This window comes from Dermacentor silvarum, chromosome 1 (genome assembly GCF_013339745.2).
Source record: "Dermacentor silvarum isolate Dsil-2018 chromosome 1, BIME_Dsil_1.4, whole genome shotgun sequence".
In the NCBI taxonomy this organism is placed as follows: Eukaryota; Metazoa; Arthropoda; class Arachnida; order Ixodida; family Ixodidae; genus Dermacentor; species Dermacentor silvarum.
In genome coordinates, this window is record NC_051154.1 from 207,815,769 (window position 1) to 207,836,388 (window position 20,620).

Here is a 20,620-nt window from a genome sequence, read left to right on the forward strand (position 1 = left end):
CAAGCAGCTACAGGTGGGGGGGGGGGGGGGGGAATGTCACGCAGATGTCTTGGGGGGGGGGGGGGGCTGCCTATATGATAGGTTGCCTATACAATAAGCTAGCAGTGTCCTATAATGGCAGCACCATTATTCTCTTAATTATACTGGCAGATGGTACAGTCAGAAATGCTTCTAACAAAGGCCACTTAGAACAAAATATATAACACACACACTACAGTGAAAGCCTGTGACAGTCGCTGCATTTCATAATAAACATATAAAATTGGATGTGTGCCAGCCTGCTTAATGTAAGAGTTGCACTGACGTCTCCACTGGGGTGCAGCGTCCACCAGGAACCACAGAAGGGGCAGCCATAATTTCGCACTTTTGACTGGGAACAATACAACTCACCATATCTCTAACGCAGAGTTGGGCTAGTTTAAATTTAGACAAAGACATGTTCCAGCGCGTAAGAAAAAATGAAAAGAGGCGCAGAGACAAAAGGACCACCTCTTTTGTTGTCCTTTTGTCTTTGCATCTCTTTTTATTTATCGCTTTATTTATTTTATTTATCGCTTTATTTATCTCTTTTTATTTATCGCGCGCTGGAGCATGTCTTTGTCTCCATGTGTCATTTGTTCTCACAACACTCATATTTGGCTCACATGTGTGCAGTGAACAAAACAGAGAAAAAAAAAACAGCCGTAACATTGTGCATCATGGCAATATAATACCATACTCAATTTCTTTTTTACAAAGCATGTTCTTTATTGTGGTGAAAATATACCTGTTATGCACTCAACACATCAGAAATGATGACGTCAAGGACTCGTTTACAAAACATGACTAGATATACAACAATACAGCATGAACAACCAACACAGCATCTTTATATAAAAGTTGTCTATTAGCCACAGCATACAGTATCTGGTACTTTCCTCACTGTAAATTACATGCAATTTGCAGCACAGCAGCGTGATATTTTTCACCTGAACTAAAAATAAAAGCTTAAAATATCAATCAGGTTTTGCTATAGTTTGCACATGTAATTCAATCCATAAGTGCTAGAGAATATGTAATTGCAAAAAATTTTTGGCAAATTTTCTTAGATGGAGGCATGATATGTGCATATGATCCCAGGTGACAAATTACACTAGACTTATTAAGAGTGGTATCTAGGACAGAAAGCTAATGCTCAGTTCCCCTGCAGTTTGCACTATGTTACAAGGTTCTGAAATTTATATACTGTATTTGCATGAGAAAAACGCAACATTCTGTTTTTGCCCCAATTTCGCATGGCAAGCTCAATCACCAAGTGACAAAACTTTGCCTGGTGATTGACCAAAGCTTGACCAAAAATGAGTGTGAGACGACATTTAAAAACACCGTGAGTCAATGCTTAAGCATAATCTTCAAGGCTTTCAGTGTCAATATGCGACCATGAATGATACTTGAAAACACCATTACACACACAGTGGTCAGCACCTGACAAAAGTATGTGACGAAAGCGAATTCCAATTTCGTCGGCTGGGAAGGTGATAACCAGTTTTGGGCGATTCTTAAGAGATTTATTGACTATTTATAGAAGGGCCAGGTGATCAACAAAGAATGTCATGCAATACTTCTGAAGTGCATGGTTGAAGGGCTGCAAATAAATCAGCTGAAATCTGAGAAAGAAAAAAAAAAAAGCCGTCTTTCTTAAAAGCAATGGCCTGGCTCGCATCTCTGCAGTTGCAATGAAAAAATTGTATTAATCCAGTTCACATCGCTTTGTAATCCACCATTTTCTCCCGATTTGCCTCCTATGCAACTTCTTTCTATTTCCAAACCTCAAGATCTGGCTAGGGGGAAAGACATTTTGAGATGATGAGGTCACTGCAAGGCCTCGGGACTGGCTACTTTTTCAAGAGAATAAAAAACTGGAACGCCACTGGACCAATAGTGTGGAGCTCCAAGGAGACCATATTGAAAAGTAAAAGGCAATTTTGTACAGAAAATGTGATTCTGTTGCATTTTTATGTTGCTTATAGAACAACCATCGTACACAACCGAAAACTAGTAAGGAATTGTGCATAAATTGACCCGTTTTTGTCTGTGCATATTTATTGCAGCAGTCACTGCACTTTTTATGTACTGTTCCTGTAGGAGTATATGTTGCATCAACTATATGTCATAGCATGCAAGGCAACTAAGGGTCCACTCTACACGTTAAAAATCTAGTGTTTGTAAAAGAAGCAGGATGTGCCACTGATATAGCAAGCAATGAAAAAAACAAAAACAATTTCGTTGTTTTGTGCACTGTGTGTGCAGTCTACTTTGGGATGCAATGAATGGACACGACGAGGCACATCAATGATTTATTTATGCCCTACTGTGTTCTGCTATTGTATCACTTTTTTTCTAGGCCTGTCTGCCGTTCTGGGATACTATAAATGATCGTTATGTTCAAGGGATGTGAACAGTTAGCACTAAAGGTCTGCACAACAATAAAGTTTACACAGCTCCCATTTTTTTTTTGTTGGAACACATCGAAACTGAGCTCCAAACATTACACCACACTTGCTTGTGTATACACAAGGCTGCACCTTATCCTAGGATTTTGAGGGCATTTTGTCTTGATCACATGTACTAGGATGATAGTCACTTTGATAGTCTGTTTCTGTTGTAGTTCTTTTGAGATCCCACAGAGCTAGACACTATGGATTTTAGCTCATTCAGGAAACACGCATCAGGGTACTCTTACACAAAACGGTCAATGTATATGCTGTGGGTGCAAGTGAGCCACCATAATCACATTACATATAACACAATTTTAAATGACCAAGGTGTACTGAGTGCAAAATTTATATCTCAATAAATCACAATTTTTATGCTAACCAGTGTAAGCAGACCACTAAACATCTTCTCAAATTCCATCACTGTCAGGTTCCCCAATTATGTAGTATGTTACACTTGTATATGCAGAGAACATAGACTTTTACAATGCCTAATTACACAATACACATTGTTTGACATCTCTATCTTTCTAGTATATTTAGTTTTATGACAAAGAGAAAGGCTAATTAAGCGATTAGAATTACAATAGCACAAACAGCTATAAGTCTTGACATCTAAAATGATATGAGAAACATACATGGGACATATTTTGCATAAGTGAGCAAACAGATGTTACTTCCCATTACTGTTTACCACAGAGAAGAAAGAAATTAACAATTTACAAACTGCACATATTTGCCATTTTTGGCAAGCTTAAACTAGAGTAACTAGATTTTATCCTGCACACAGTCTCCACAATAGGAAGAATTTCAACAAACACTGGTTCAGCTGGCTCACTCAAGGGTAATATCACTGCGCAAATACTGTAGCACATAAGTGGCAGAAAACGGCAATTTGAAACTTGTTTTCTAAGCAAGCTTTTTAGTTTGGTCCCTTCTGTGCTTCAATGCTGTGACCTTGAAAGACCAGTTCTGCAAGTACACATCAACATGAAATTTGTGTGACAGACTGGCACATGCACTGGGTAGTATTTATTTCATGCTGGCTGGTCTGTTACGGCTTGTTGCTGCAATTTGCCTCTGCCGGAGGCCAGCATGCACAGGCCGAAGCTTCTAGTCTTTCAGAAGCACACCTGTGGCAAGGCACACTTGCACTTGCCAGTTTGCGAAAGCCCTTTTGTTGCTCTCTTGCATGCCACACGGAAAGCTGGCCCCTGAGTGCACTTGGAGAGGTATATGCAAAGTGTAATGCAGGACAATGGGAATTTCCATGCTCAAGGGCTGGTAGAATGCACTCAAAAGTAGAGATTTTGTTGCCTCCATTTGCCCTCTGACAAACGTTGGCTCCAATGCCCTCTGCAGTTGTCCAACCTAATTATCTCTGTAGTACAGTTACTACTGTCATTAAATTGCTCTAATGTCCCCAGCCAGTCTAAAGCCAACCGAACAGAACCTAACGACTTTCACCCCTTAAGCTTTGTTGCCCTCTCTCGTGATTTGCATTCACAATAATGGACCCTGCCACCTCTCCTACCTAAAGATTGTTTAAATACTGAGGGTGCCTAGAGTGCACATACACAGATGCGCTCTGCATCACAAAATCACGACTAGACGTCAACATAAGTGTGAACTGCACTAGCACAGCAACCTCTACGACACCCTTTCCCAGTGCAAAGGGTTCACACAGGACACTTACAGGCTGACACCTACACACAATTTTATGCCATAAAACTACATCTGCACTAAGGTACCACTGTCATTACACTGCAATCCACATGATCTGTCAAGACTGACGCCCAGTCTGATGCACCTATGGTAACCTTGTTGGCAATTACGGCATGCACATTACACTACAGACACAAAGAATTACTGCTCACAACACAACACTTTAAATGGAGTGTGCCAGTACACCATGATGTTCTAGCACAGCTCGCATAGCATCTTCCTTGTTATTGATCACGGTGGGAGGAAAGGGCTGCACTCTTTTAACAGACTACTACGCCTCAAAATTTCATTACAGCCTAACATAAAGCCAAGCAAGCAGAACTTGTATTTGTACCATACTTAATGCAGTTATGGCAACATAATGGCAACAAGACTGTAGTAAATTTCATAAAGAGGGAAACAAGGACAGAGAGAGGGAAACTGCACTATGGAAAAGAAAGCCACGGAAAATTATTTCACGTGACTTTAATTACAAAAACAATACAAACTACAGATCTTATTTAAAAAAAAGTAAAATGAGAGAAAGAAATACTGCTAACACACTTAGAAATAAAAATTTTTTAGGAACAATTACAGATGCCATGCTTTTGAAAAAGCTTCCCTTTGAAGCTGAATGCCACAACCAAGGCCATTTTGCCAAGAGCACCCAAGTGCTTTAGGATGCTCACAGAGAAAGCACAAACTATTAAGTGTCACATGTGTTTCTGATCTGACAGCATTCATTAGACTTGCATGGCCAGAAAAGTTAAGTGCTGCACACTTCTTTGGCTAGAATAGAACGCACTATCAAGAGAAGTGTACAAAACAGTGTAAAACCTTTTCCTGGCCCTAATATTTCTGATTTTAAGTGCATCATTCATGTTTGCTGTTATAGTTAACTTCATGGACCATTGCAAAATTCAGCTCAGCTGCCCTGTTAGTGTGACAAAAAGCACTCGTGAATGTTCTGGCTACTTGAGTATTTGTTCACTAATTTCTTGGTCTGATCAATGAAACCAGATATTGCTGTTTTGCTGAATATGGCAATTGCTTTGCGATAAGCTTGGTATTGCCTGTATAAGAGTGAAATATTACAGCTTGCATTGCAAAGCACTCCCAACACCACATGCATGTTTTACGGGCTACAATCAGTAGAACTAACCACTGAAGCAAGGAGCTGGACTATGTTTCTTAGTATTTCAAAAATTCTCAATTCAAGGGTTAGCATATTTAACACTACCTTCAAGATGCATTTTATGTCAAATGCCGAAGCTTAGAATAAGGCTGTACTAAAAAACAGACTATGGGTATTTCAGTGACTACAGAATGGTAACCCGAAGTGGGAGCTTTCAATGTACTCTACATTGATACGTTGCACAAAAAAAAAAGACTATATATATATTTATAACATTTTTAAGACTTATTTATAAAAGAAATTTTGAGCAATACAATTTAAGTGTTGCTGTGTGTACAAGGCACGGTGTAAGATATATACTCTTTAGGTGAGGACACTCGCGAGACACGATCGACCAGATAAAAGTAGCAAAGGCACGCGCCGATCGGCCCGGTGACGGCAGCGGATACTTATCGACGGTACGACGCAACTTTACCACAGAAAACTTTTTATTGGTTTAATCTTCCGTTAGTATAGCAACCGGCGCTTCGCGGGAAATCCGAAATGATTGAGTGACGCGCCAAAGTAGGTCACCGGGGAGAGGGGAGAATGTGGGGGAGAGGGCATGCGCGCGCTCCTTGTCCATGCAAGCTCTCGCCTGCGTTCTAACTGAAGTTGCGCCGTCCCGCCGATAGGTGTCCACTGCCGTCACTGGCCCGATAGACGCGTGCCCTTGCTACTTTATCTGGTTCGATCGCGTCTAGCAAGCAAGCCGAGAAGTGTCCCCACCTAAAGAGTATATATCTTGCACCATAGTACAAGGGCAGGCACAGCTACATTTGTGAAGAGGAGTGCCAGTATGCATAAATCATAAATTTAAATGCAGAATCCAGCTACATCGTTCCAGTAATTTGTACAAGGCAGTAGAATCACTATCCTTGCCAATCCTAGTACTGTTCACATCATGAAGGACAAAAGAAAAGAATACCGCTATACAGCATAAATCAAGCATGAGTCAGGTATTTCACTACAGCTGTAGTCGACTGAAAATATTTTCCTTGGAGTACCAATTACTACAGACACCTTGCAGTGCTACAGCTTGGGACTTCTATATTTGGTCCTTTGGGTGTGCCAGCATGAGTGGCCTTGTGTTTTGAAAGGCTGGTTGCAGAACAGCAAATTACCTGAGCATGAATGGGTGGCAGTACAAAATTGATCATGCTCAAAACATGCAATAGTAAAAAAAATTGCAATTTCATGGCTGACAATATGGACTGATGTTTCATAGTCTTGTTCAGGAGTATGCACCTTAATTTCCCATCAAGGAATGTACCCATGCAACCTGGTATGCGCAATAATGTGACCGTATTTTCCACTTCTGGAGCGTTTCCCATGCTGCTAGTGCATATGCTCCCATCCAATCAGCTTTGCTTCAAGCTTGACTGTCTTATCTGCCATCTCTTCAAACTGCACTGACATTGTGGCTAACTAAGAAAGCTGTGTAGGGTCTTTCAAAAGCTTGTATCCGGCACTATGCACATATCATATGGAGCACTTGTGCACACAGAGAGTACTCTGAAATGTCGCTCTCAGAGCTGTATCAATGAAACTACAAACTTGACAGTTTGAAAAAACTAGCAAGCATCATAATATGGTTAACAGCGACAGCAAATTAGCTCAATGGTTTAAAAGCAACTGCATTTCTGAGTACTGCCACTTGTTCCATGTACTGTTTTTCCATTTTAATGTGTAAAATTCACCATATTTTGCCATGTAGTTCACAGTACTTAACTGATACCGTTGGTGATTCAGCTGATTCTCAGTTGTTTTTCTTGTTGTTTGCAATTGTGCAATTTAGGGCATAAGAGTAAGTACTAGTTTAAATGCTGAAAAGGCTTGTGTCCGCACACAGACAAGCTCTGTGCACTGATGAGCCCATCAGTGTTTTAACACCCAATGATGGTGCATTTAATTTTTTTTTTTTTACCTTGCCATACTTTCTCACTAAAGGTGCTGTGTGTTTGACAGTGGTATGCACCCTGCACATGGCTGCCACTAACAATGCATTTTGGCTTCACACAAGGCCACCCACGGATGAAAGTGCACAGTGGTGACACCTGATTTTAGTTGCACCAAACTGTTCACTGCAAAGTGTCTATGCATAAATATCATTCTTCATATTCTACTATAAGATAATGAAAAGAATACATGATCTGTAAGTCACTAATTTCTTCAGAATTATGTGGCATGGCACATTCTCAGCAGCCCCCTTGTTAAACTGCGCTCTCATGTCTAATTGAGTGACATAATCTACACCCAACTTATAAGAAACCAAAAATAAAATCGACACATGGCCCCAAAAAAAGCAAGATGGTATAGACATGTTAGGGATTCACACAATAATTAGTGATCATGCAAAGAGTATAAAAAGGAGGCAATATTTTTGATACTGGCATTTGGAGTGGTTAAAAAGTTTTTTCTCACAAAGGCTAGTGTGGAGTTCCACAAACACAAACCAATATACCAGGCGTTTTTTTATATGGAACACTTCATTTTAAAACAAACTATCACATCTAGGCCCCTGCCATTATTGCAGATAGGCTACGTGGCTAGGTGGACACAAGCAAAAAAAAAAAAGAGAGTTGTTAATTACCTAAAATGTGCTAATTCAGTTTTTAATTACTTACGTTAAGGCACACACATTTGCAAAATTGAAGCAGAGGAGTAGTGAGGTCACGCCTGCTAAGCAGAAATATTAAAGGTATCACCACTTTCAAGAGATCCGTACACAAAATCTGCTAAAAAAATGCCTCAGCGTTTAAGTTAAAATCATCCCAACTTTTAGAAGCACACTTATAGGGATGTATTTCGTAGCACACTTCAAGGTAGTAGATTTTAAATGTGGTGCTAGCCACAGCATTTCTGCTAAGCAGAGATGACTTTACTCTTTGGCTTCAATTTCACAATTACATGTGTTCTAAAGTGAGTAGTAGTTAAAAAAAGTTAATTAGCACATTTTCAATAATTTGCAAAATTATCATAGAAAATGTTCTTGCTGATGATGTCTACCTAGCTTTGTAGTTAATCAGCAAAAACAGCAAGGGTCTAGACATGATCGCTTCTTAAAAAAAAAAAAAGTGTTCCACATAAAAGGAAATGCATGGTATGTTTGAATAATTTCTGAGAAGGAACATTAAAACATATATACAGCTGAGCAACTTTAACAAAACGTCCATCTGATTTGTTTTTGTCACAAAGGACATCTTGATCAGAACTTATACGTTATAGGGACCATTTAAGGAAAATATTAAGTTGAACTAGCTCGATAGAGAATTCGTCTAGAAGTCTATTATTATTTTTTGTGTGCCAATACATCAATTTGTTGCGTAAATTGCCGCCGAAGTTCCTGCTGCTGCTACTGAATCTGAACAGCCCACACCAAAATGGGGCAGTTGATGTAATCTCCACGTGAGCTTCCTCTATGCTGCTGTTGTTTTCTAGAAGCTCTTTATTTAGCTCTATATACAAAGCTTGGTGGCTGCAGGTGTTCTGCTTGCGTGAGTCACTCTGCAGCTCTGCTTGGGTTCAGGATGCCGGATACAGTTGCCTGAGCCAAAGGGCCAGAGTGAGCGAGGGTGGTTGCCACCTCAGGGGTGACGGTTGTAAACAGATTGATTGATTCTCGGGATTTTACGTGCCAAAACCAGTTCTGACTATGAGGCATGCCGTAGTGGAGGGCTCCGGATTAATTTCGACCACCTGGGGTTCTTTAACGTGCACTACAACGCGGTTGTAAACAGAAAAAGTGATGCCTCTTCCAGTGGGCATAGCAGCTGCTCTCTGTGAATCAGCAGTGCAGAGGTCACACATGAGTGGCACTGTAGCCCACAACAGGTGGCGTCACTCCGATTTTCCATCATAGTCACTTTCTCGCTTACAAAAAGTTCTGTTTTCATTACGAATGACGAATTCGTTATTACAGAAGCCTACTCTTTCAATGTAGCTTGATTTAACATTTTCCTTTAGTGTCCCTTTAAACGCATGAGCAACAGTTCAGACGAACAATTTTTTTATGACAGTTAAGTGCCACACTTTCAAAGCACTCTCAAGCCCAATTCGCTACACACGAAACAAAACAGCACTGTGTGACATAGTATATGTCTGAATAAAAGTGGAAATTAATTATGGTAATAAATGATAAGAATGAAAATAGCAGACGAACTTCAATAAACTGCTATCATAGGTGATAAGAAAGCAAAGAGCCATATTATTTCAAGTTAGAAGCTACTAGTTTTACATTGCAGTAAACTCTTCTACTTTGATTTGCACTAATTCGTATGAGTAGACTGTAGACTTTCACAAAGCTAAGAGAAGTAGTAGTGGAAACGTTTCTCCCTACACAAGCGTTTTGAGGGGGCCTAGAATAGCCAAGTGCTATGTAAGAGGACTGTGGCCTTAGTAATGCTGCTACATGGCGATGAGAGGATGCTCACAGAGGCAGTTGCACTGGTAATACTACAGGCATACATCTGCGGCAATTACAGGCATACACACACCCTAATAGATGTTTACCTCTCTTCCCTTCATGACACCGAAAGACAAGAATGGGTTGTCATTGTAAGTGTCGGCTGACTTGCATATGAGTTGAAACATTCTTTTCAATTTGTAAGTTGGGGTAACTTAAAAAAAGAAAACATCAACATATACTAGTGTACTAAATATCGCAACACTAAAGCACCAACATAAAGTCACGAACCTTTTTGTCAGAAATTAGAAATTACAATGGGCTCTGGTACTTTGAGTGCAGAGTCAACTCCCGCCAGTGGTGAAGCCATGCCAGAAGACGACTGCATCATCTTATGCACCGTAATCTCTAGCACCCATACACCCATCAGGTCAGGCGTTAGAGATTTGCAAATCTTACATTTAACTGTAGTAGATGGCTTATGTATGCATACCCTGCTATATCACAACTTTTCCAGCAGCCACCCGTTCATGCTCTCGGTGCAAAGAATGGTAACAACTTGCTATGGTCTTTTTTTTCTTTTTTTTTTGCAGAAAGTTTTTTTTTTGTTTAGTTTTTTTTAAATCTCGCTGAGCAACACTTGTGTGTGCACTGCACAGCAGGTACTCTTACATGTTACCTTTGTGCTTGCCTTCTATACCTTTTACTTTTGTGATTCAGTGGTACAGCAAGAAGTTGGAAGTCGGAAAACTGACCCTGGCAAATTTATGTAGCAGAGAATGCTAGATGGTTGAGGCCCTATGTTCACAAATGGTGCAATGCACTTTTGCTCAAGATGCGATGTGAAGGCAGGCAGGGTCAGAATCCACTTAATTCCCTAATGGCAACTTTCTCTGAGCACTGAAAGATGGGCTGCTACCCGAGAAAAAAAAAAAGAAGTCTACTGCAAAATGTTTTTCTGAAAGAAAAAAAAAAAATACAATGGGCATGTTGCCTGCAAATTTTCAAAGGTACTGTTGAATATCAAAAGAACCATGTGCCTCAAGCTCTGCCATGTTGAGTCTTGTATCAGTCTAGCCCTGGCCACACAAGGAATTTACAATGTGTGGGTTCAGTAGCCAGAAAGTGGCTTATGGTCTCACTACAACACAAGACATGGCTATAATGAAACAACCGTGAAGAAAATTGCTAAGCGGAATGCTCTGGAAGCAGTACAGATAGGCACACCACTTTATTCATGTGCTACGCCCCGGCACATGGGCAAATGTTCTGGAAAATATGGCTGCATGCTGTCTTAATGAACAAAAACACTCCTATGAATATAAAAGGTAAAGCAGATCACAGTAAGATCCTTAACACCTCAGTGCATTCTGGGTCCATTAGACCCACACAAGTATTAACTTTTTTTTTCTTTACTTTGCTTGATCTTGATCTATTATGTTTTCACAGAGTACACTGTAAGAAATGTTGTGGGCAATGAGGGCTTTATGTGATATACTGAAAAGGCCAACAGCCCCTGAAACAAAGAAAACCACAATGAACTTGTGGTGCTTTTAAGAAAGCACACCGCCTATGTAGCCCAAACCCAAAACTTCTGCATATTGGTGTGCAATGTTCCACTGGTTCAGCTAAGGCAATAGCTGTTTCTCCTTTCACATGATTCAATAATAGATGTGCAAGATTATGCATACTAGCCTCAGAAGTGATAACCAATGTTACTCCTGACCGTGGCAACAAGTGTAGAACACTCGACTGAATGGCGAGTGTTGTGTGGACTGTGGCCCCATTTAAGAGCAGACTGGTGGGTGACACATTATGGCAACTATAGAACCAAGACTGCATTATCTGAAGCTCACTATGCCATGAGCTGTGAAGAAATGAGGGTAGTGAGAACGGGTAATATCTGCCACTATGGTTAGGAACAGCATGACCTAACACTCTCAAGGCACTATACACATTTTTACACACTGATCTGCACTCAAACACAGAAGGGAATGCAGCCACTGCTGTAGCTCAACTGGTGGTTCACTGCACGTGATGTACAATGCAGCTTTTAAAAAGTTTGCCTGCAATGTAACAGTAATAAAAATCAACTTTTTCCCTCATGTAAGCCACTAAAAAGCCCCTCTGTTTTTCTTGGTTTTAACTACTGCTGGCCTTTTTAGCACACACCGATAAAGCAATCCTTTCCACCACAAACCAATTAGTGACAAGCTAGGTGACACAAAATGAGCACAGGAGGTGCAATGCAGTTCACAAATAACTTTTAGGCTAAGCAGAGCATATTCACATCCTTAAAATTTTACAAGGACGACTACGCTTCAGATCAAAGTTGCACTGCATCAGGCTAGTCAAATAACTTTGGACCCACTGTGCTAGCCTGGTAAACTGTCGGCTACTGTGCTCATGCAAATAGTACAACCACAGTGCGATGTTCAAAGGAGATGAACCCAAGCATAACTGCAAGCAGTGTGTGCCACTGCACACACACATAAACACACACACAGGCACACACACAAGAAAAAACAGTAGACAGTCCTCAACAGGCGCACCTGTCTAGATGGTGCACAGATGGTCATCTGGAAGCACCCGAGGGTTCTTTCAGGGCATCTACCGTCATCTGTTCAATTTCTGAGATCAGCTGTTCTGTTTCCATGTCAAAGCCTCCGATCTGGACACTGCAGAGAATGACAGTAAGACACACACCCCTTGAAAATGACATACTAAAGGAAATAAACATGCCCCGAAACCTATGCCTCATTTGCAAGCAAGCATCGCTGCCCATCCTAAAGAGTGACAAATTAAAAATGCGATGATGAAAACAGCAACTACTGTAATATCCCAAGAGATAGTCCACCTAAAATATAGAGCCAATCGGGTGAAAAGAGGGAGTGGGCTAACTTTTGGTGCATAACCAAGAAAAGCTGTGGAAAAAAACAACATTGTAGCCAAACATTGTGAAAGTTATATGCCCTTCTTCAGCCTTCCTCAAGATTTTCCAAAGAACCGTCAGATCACTGTCGAATAAAATGTTGATTACCTTGTCATGCACATGGTCAGACACGTGGTCGGCAGGGAAGCGAAAGGGGATTGTTTAACATTGTTCGCCTATCTCCCATGGTATACCTAGCTTCCTGTGGTATACCTAGCTTCTGCCAAGGTCACCATGCATAGCAGCAAAGGGGGGATGAACCAAATATGACTGTCCTTCCCAGTCAGGCTGCTCTTTATCTCTGGTAGCAGCGGCGCCACTTCATCCCCTCCCCCTTCAAGACACTAGGATTGCGAGAAGTGGGCTATCTTTTGGCATCTTGGAAAAAATAGCAAATCATGCCAAAAACCGGGGAGGCTTTTCTTTAGGGGATGAAGAATCTCTTGAGATATTACAGTACAATTTTGGCACAGGTGCTGGCACAGGCATAATTGGCATTTGAGGGAGCTGGCACAAACGTTTGGCTACGCACCCAGTGCATCCTGCCCCTCACAATTAAGTCATGGCCTTCAAGCACTTTCACATGTTACTCATGTGCATACAGTAATATAACTCCCATTAATATAAAATAAGAAGATTGCCCAGGAAAGAAAAAATTTTATGCCTGGCCACAGGGTCCACCAACTTCCTTTCAGTTCACAAGACTTATTATTAACAAAATTCTGGAGATTTATGTGTCAAAACTACAATCTAAATATGAGGCACATTGTAGTGGGGGGACACCGGATTAATTTTGTCCACCTGGAGTTAATGTGCACCTAAAATCTAAGTACACAAGCATTTTTACATTTCGCCCCTCTGCTGTGGCCAGGCTTGAACATGCGACCTCGAGCTCAGTAACGCAACACCACAGCCACTAAGCTACCATGCCAGGTCGACTTTGCATGCGCATACAGTGAAGTGTAACAAGCATGCAGAGGTAACAACTTCTGCATGCTTGTTACACTTCACTATATGCACAACAGGTGCTCTGTGCATCAGCTTATGGATGGAGATTCAAAAAAACAGCCGGACACTTTCACTGCAGACATAAATCTGCAGACACAAACATGGTTGACCTTAAGGAATGTAAGCCCTGTAATGAAAAAATGTACAGCTAGGATCATAACCTGACTTTGTTAAAGTTACAGTTCTGGTCAGAGTGCTCTGGCTGACCTTAAAGAACGTCATTTTGAAGTTTATCTTTTTTTTTTTTTTTGTACACCGAAGCTGTTTATGGCTAGTTTCCAGTGGATCGATGTCCGTACACCAAAAACATGGGCCGGTCCCGAAGATAGTGCAATACCTGGTCGACCCGCAGTGGAGGTGAAGCAGGCTTCAAGCATTCCACCAACTTGCAAAAATATGTTTTATATCTTGGGTCCAAATACAACCCGTATCAGATATTAAGCTGATAAGAACAAATACTACACTTTGATCCGCATCGGTCATGTCTATGTTTGCACCATACACGTGTACGCCATCCCCCGTATTCAAACTAGTGCTTACGAATCTGAGTGCCGTCTGTCTCCTGACGTCACGCTCTACGTAGGCTCCTTTCCTCAGTTCTGTTCTACCTCTGAAATGGGTAGGCCGCGTGTTGTACGGTCTGAAGAAAAGCGTGCCTACCAAGAATGATGGCATGAACAAAAGGGAATGGGCACGGCGGTGGCGGAAGGAGACCACCAATGATGAGCGGGCAGCACACTTACGCTTGGCCTCTGCGGCCCCACTCATCGAACCGACGATGAGCGGGCCACGGACGCCAAGTGTAAGCGTGCTGCCCGCCAGGACCGCGAGGCGGAAAGAAATGCGAACCGTCCGTGTGGCCCCGATCCCGCAAACTTGGAATGTTTCACCGGACTAACGGTCAATCACCACATACACAGCTTCGCTGGTCATCCACCTTCAGAGTGGAATGGCACTGAATTTTTTTTTTTTCTCAAGCATTGCTTGGTACAGATTTGGCTCAATATTCTAAAGTGTCATTCTGGCACAGAATTTTGGATGTTGGCTGTCTGGCGCAAGTGGCACAGTACTTCTACTGCCACCAACTGCGCTACCAATTACGGCCATTAAATCAACAGCAAAATTCTATATCAGCTTCTTATAGCAGAATTGATGACGATATCAGTGTTCTGTGCTGCTGTGCTATCCAGGGTGAATTTCATAAAACAGTTGCAAAACACAACATCAAAACATTTAGCGTACATTCGGATTACGATAACAATACTAGTATATATTTGTTACACAGACATGCCCAGAGCGCGACATGCTAACTTTTAAAGAAAGAAAAACTCTTGTCTGCTATGTTTACACAAATATAATGCAGCCTCAAATACATTACAAGCGTCTCTTTAAGGGCCCTGAACCACCCCTCGGGCTTGGTGAAATAACAATAGTCCACGGGTAGCATACGCTGCTGTGAACATCTCAGCCAAGTTTTGCTGTCGTACACGGTGCATGGAGCTCGCAAGTGGAGTGCGAAATCACCTTTCTCTCAAATGCTCTCGTTTAAACAGAAGCCACGATCCTCACTCTTTTCTGTGTGCTTTATTTCGTAATAAAGTACATTCCCATAGGCAAATGCTATTGGTCGCTGCGGTCGGCTACACCGTGGCCGCTGCAGGGTGCCCCCATGTGTACAATGGCTAAGCGCACTGCGGCTCGCTGAGGGCAACCACGTTTGGCTTACGTTTAGCGCGTCGTAGGCATCAAAATTGGAAGTTGTGGCATCTACGTTAACATCCAAAATAAAATTTTAACTACGGTGGAGCGTTGTGGCTCCGCCCCACTCCGCCGTAGCCTTCACAGTGCAAGGCATTGAAGAAGGAATGGGAGCACAGCGGAAGCCGTGTTTGGCTGCCAATAACTCCGCTTCTACGAATGCATTGAAGTACTTTTTGTGGCAAAGTATTTCTTAAATAGCCTATTTTCACTTCAAATGCCTTTCTCCACTTTGACAAAAAGTGGTTCAGGGCCACTTTAAAATTCCAAAACTTAAATTTTTTTTTGTAAGGGTATGTGCCATGTGGTTTGTATGTCACACAAAAACATGACGACACACTATGTGTGTCGTCTTGTCCTTCTTGTTGTGGTCGTTCTCTCTGCACTATACAACCCGAAGATCATAATTGGAAATTTTGTGTTTGTACACCTCCATTGCTTCTGGTCTCCCTAGTTTTCTGCCACCAAACCTCCAATTTCATTTTACTAATCTCTGTTGCGGGCATGTTTATCGTATTTTTACCTGTATAACCCACACCAAAAATGCAAAAAATGTAACAGTAAAGCCAGGGTGCGGGTTATACGCGAATCTTCAACGCAGCATAGGATGAAAATTTTGCTTTGAAGTATGGCTTCACAGCAGCACGGCACATGCTGCCGTGAAGCCGCATCTTAAGGCCAGATCTTAAGGCCAGGTTCTCCTCCGTCATTTAGTTCCATATTTCCTAGGGAACTTCACCCTCTCCCCACGCTTGCATGTTGAAGCTCCCTCTCCCCTCCATGGTCGCCCATTCTCCTCCTCTTCATAGATCGCCATTTTGCGTTTAGTGATTAGCGAGTAGTGCATGCGGAGCCAGCAAACTAGAACTTGGATCACGATGAGCTGCGCTCAACAGCTACCCTGGAGCAGCAGAAGCTGATGATAAAGCTATCACCGGATGTAGCAAATCGCAATTTGAGCTTGCGAATTGCGCATCACATGATCATACGTACGTCACCAGTGCCTACGGTGCTCCCTTGGTCAACGCGCAGTGCTTCGTGGTACGGCTCAGTCGCGTTTGCTCCGTCACCGTTGCCCATGCGAGGGCTGCTCCGTCCGCGTTGTTGTCCTTTGTTGTGCGAATGGTAGTTGGGAAGTGATCTGAATCACGCCACATGTCATGTGACTGATTCGTTCGCAATCACGTCCATTGTGTGAATCCAGCTTTATCAGCAATGCCGAAGAAGAGGGGGGGGGGGGGGGGGGGAGGAGCTGCTGGCCGAAGATACGACGTGGACGAGCCGTGCATTCACAAATGAAGACTTCAGGAAAGAATTTTAGCATTGTTGTATGCAGTTACATCCGTGGATTTTATGCGCGGAAATGTTTTTCTTTCCAGGCTGTTGTAACTGGGGGTGCGGGTTATACGCGGTGGAAGGTTATACGTAGAAAAATATGGTACTTTCCCCCTGTCCTGAACCTAAGAGCTTCAAGGCTTGTGGAGGCACCACAGCGCCATCTAAATTTCGCAGGGCCAACCTCTCAGTGGGAAAAAGTCGTCTGTCATGGTACACTACTGAAAATTGTGACCTCTATGGCACAAGTTTTGTCATTCAGTTTCATGCTCAAAAATTATGTTAACATTGCACTGATAACTTGAGATTGCCCCACTTAAGCAGCAAGTGTTCAGGAATCTGCTTTTACCACATGTTTCACTGCCCTGCATAGCTGCTGCAAAACAGGAGAATTTGCATGAGGAGCTAAATTTAGAGATTGGTATCTTTTTCACTTCTCCATTTACACCCTTGCCACAGGAAGTTCTGCTAAGATGCAGCATTAACATACCTTGAGAGGTCGCCATCCCATTCAAGGTCATTTTCATTTGACAGAGGAGTCGAGTGGTTGCTGCAGGTGTCCACACCAGGGACATACACGAATTCATCATCGGCAGCAGATGCACATCGCTGTGGTGGTGTTAACCCTTTAGTAAGCAGGAAAAAAGAAATAACAGCAGGAACAGGTTTAAGACTTACAACATGAATGAATGCGAGCTAGTCATGCAAGCTTTCATCACTAATTAATTCAAGGGCCACCAAAAAAGACAAGCTGACAAGACAGCAACTGAAGCAGAGACAGAATAAAAAAACATCATGAAAATGGTTATTGAAGTAACAAATGTCATGAGCCTTTACCCACTTCTTGATTGTTCCGGTCAGGAACTATTCTGCGCGTTTCGGATGCCATACAAAATGAGCGCTGCTCTTTGTGAGCAAATTCTGAGTATGTGAATTTCTTCCAAAAATGTTCCTTATTCCCGAGGCTCCCCTGGTACAGCATACACAGTTTCCAGTCAGCATCACGTAGTGGGTGACCTCCGCAAGAAGCATTTTCTCTAGGGTCCTCATCGTTGCTTTCTTCTTCAGTGCCTTCATCCGAGGATGTTTGCTGGCCGTCTGAAGGCAGAATGAATATAAATATTTGCCTCCTCAGAAAAAAAAAAAAAAAAAAAGCTACTATCAGATTCACTAAGCTCCCACCAGTTCGCTCTGTAAAAAGCATGGGAAGAAAATGTCACCTTCCTTGATGTTACGCTCCATGAAAAGCGCATACAAATTCCTTCAAATGCACCGCTAAAAGGTGCTGTCCTTGTACATATATGCTGTGAAGTGCAACTATCAATAGTTGAAAAAGTTTCTGAAAGGTGCTGCAACAACAACAAAGAAAAAATTCCAGCAGAACCCATCTATGATGATTGCCTCAGTTATGCAAGAGCTACATTTGCACACAACACATACCTTATTCAACTGCCATTGCAGCTGATTGAGCAGAATGTGATAGTGTGTCTGTTTGGCTTTGTCGCATGTGCAGCCAAATGCACTGTGCATCTCAGGAGGCCTTCTAGCCCGCAAAGCACGAGCTGCGCATGCGCACTGATGTCGTGACAGCACAATAGCAGTAGTGCTCTTCCACTCTGCTGCCGTATGTACTCTGTGCCCTTTCTCAACTGTTGCCATGGTTCCAAGGATAGGTACTCAGTTATGCTGCAGGCCCGATTCCACCTAGGGGCTAGATTTTTTAAAATTATTTTGATGCGGTCAGTATCGAGGCCAGATAGGTCAAAGTAGGGCAGGGTCCAGAAAAATGCTCTGGCACTAAACCCAACGCAAGCAAGTGCATGCCTGGCACGTCCTGACATCTGTGCTTCCAATGCTGGCATGTACAGGAAGGTCGTAGGCTAGTTATGCACCCTTGCAAAGCAACCTGAGTTTTGCAGGAGTCGGAGTGGCCCTTGCAACACACAGTTTGCTACGTAGCACTCTACATAGAACCAAAATCCAACCTCCAGTGTAATCAAGTGTAAACAAGTGTCACATTTTTTTTTTCCCTCCTGCACCCTTCGTGTGCCCTCTTTTGCAACTGCAGGAGAAAAAACTAAATTTTTTGTCAATTAATATCTCAACAACCGATGGCACTGTTAAAACTGAATAGCCTGCTCTAGCCTCCTGTCATGACCTGCTACACTACTGCCATAGCAACAGGGGTTTTTAACAAGCAATTACAAAATTAATTAACCAATGATTACTTCGTTGCCAAATATACGGCGACTGCTACTTGCCCATCTAGTGTTTGCCATGTTGAAAGGACGAGTAGTGAAGAAAGCATCCTTGCATGAGTTAAATCCCTTTTTTTAAAATTTATTTCCATAAAAAAACAAGTCACTCGGTATGTATTCTTACACGCTGTACAAGTAAGGAAGAAGAGCCTACAATATTGTAGCGAGTCATTATTTTACATTATGCCGGTGTTCACTTTCACTACATTACCACTGTTATCCAGTTATCACTCAGTGCAAGATGCAACTCCACTCAGTGGTGCAACAGCCAAAATAGGATTTGGAGCAATTTTTGAAGCAGGAAAATCCAAATTAGGAGCAGGTTATGGGAAAAAAAAGGCTCCGTTTTGGAGCACAACATCCCGAATTTGGAGCAGTTTCACAAAGAATGCTTACTCATAAAATGCCATAAAATTTACCCCGCATAATAAACGCACCACCCAACTTTGCACTGGATTTCTGGGAAAAAAAAGTATGTTCATTATGCGAGTATATGGTAATTCACATTAGCAGCGTAGGTGAGGGCAGGGGCACGATTGGAGATCGTTGTTCGGGGCGCCGTTCAGTTTCGCTGTGCATGGTTGACCTAGGCCACGCCCAGCGAAATTGATTGAACACGTGCTCCGAAGAACGACCTTGATCGCGCCCCAGCAGTGCACCGCACACAACTTTTTCTACCAAACATGTGGAAAGTAAACATGGGTTTCCTCGCGAGTGGTTCCCTTTCATTTTTCTTTTTTCTGACGATGCGTCGCGACGTTCCGGCGGTAGTCGCAACATGCAGCGACTGTTTCACAATCTTTTGGCATTTCGGCGGTGGCCTCCAGTTTCAGATGAAACGGACATTTTTTTGTAGGATTATCAGGCTCCGTTGTAATGAGAATCGACTGTGTGTGTGTGTGTGTGTGTGCGTGTGTGTACAGCAAAAATCGGCACCGTTTCATTGCAACGTGGTGCCTGTTGCCGCATCGAACCGAACTCTTCCTAGTTCTGGGCATTGCATCGCCTACAAAGCTCAAGCCGTCAGTGCCCGGTCGCCGTACAAACGAGTTTCCCGTGGAGTCTTCGTACCCGCTCCGCTCGTGACCGCGTGCACGGATACGGCAAACTGCTTTCATTACTGCAAGCAACGCGCACTCCGTATCTCCGCGAGACTTTAGTGCATATACAACAAGCCGCACTGCAACCAGCAGCAAAAATATTCTTCGGCGCCCACCACCAAACACGCCAACGTCTCCTCTGGGCATGTGTTTGGATCTCGTCTGCGCTACTGGATCGGACTGGATTGGATGACGATGTCCAAGCTGCAGGTTGCCAACACGGCTTTTGTTTCCCGCTAAAACTAGCGTAACCGAGAAATTTCGCAGATGGTCGGGTGTTTTGGCGCAGCGTGACACAATTTCAACATATATTACGGTTTTGGCGCAGCTCGGCGCAAAAATACGAAATTGTATCAAAATGGTGCAACTGGTGCAGCTGTTGCACTCCTGTCCACTGCATCCGAAATTTCATGACTGTTGTTGCCAGTTTCATAGAAAAAAAAACACACCTAATCAGTGTACCTCGTGAAGT

General features: G+C 42.6%; 1 protein-coding gene and 1 non-coding gene across 6 annotated transcripts in view; both read right to left on the bottom strand.

Moving 5' to 3' along the window:
- Nucleotides 1-849: 849 nt before the first annotated feature.
- Nucleotides 850-20,620, bottom strand: part of LOC119436700 (uncharacterized) — a 41,671-nt gene continuing 21,900 nt past the window's right edge. For all 5 annotated transcript variants that reach the window (XM_037703666.2, XM_049659737.1, XM_037703663.2 and 2 more), the window contains 2 exons: nucleotides 17,281-17,416; nucleotides 850-12,435 (listed from right to left, as the gene is read on the bottom strand). In XM_037703666.2, coding sequence (XP_037559594.1) covers nucleotides 12,333-12,435; nucleotides 17,281-17,416 — 239 coding nt within the window. In that variant the 3' untranslated portion in view covers nucleotides 850-12,332. The remainder of the gene's footprint in view (nucleotides 12,436-17,280; nucleotides 17,417-20,620) is intronic.
- On the bottom strand, nucleotides 14,001-14,186 carry LOC119437787 (U2 spliceosomal RNA). The gene has a single exon (XR_005189537.1). It is a non-coding gene; the product is annotated as a U2 spliceosomal RNA (small nuclear RNA).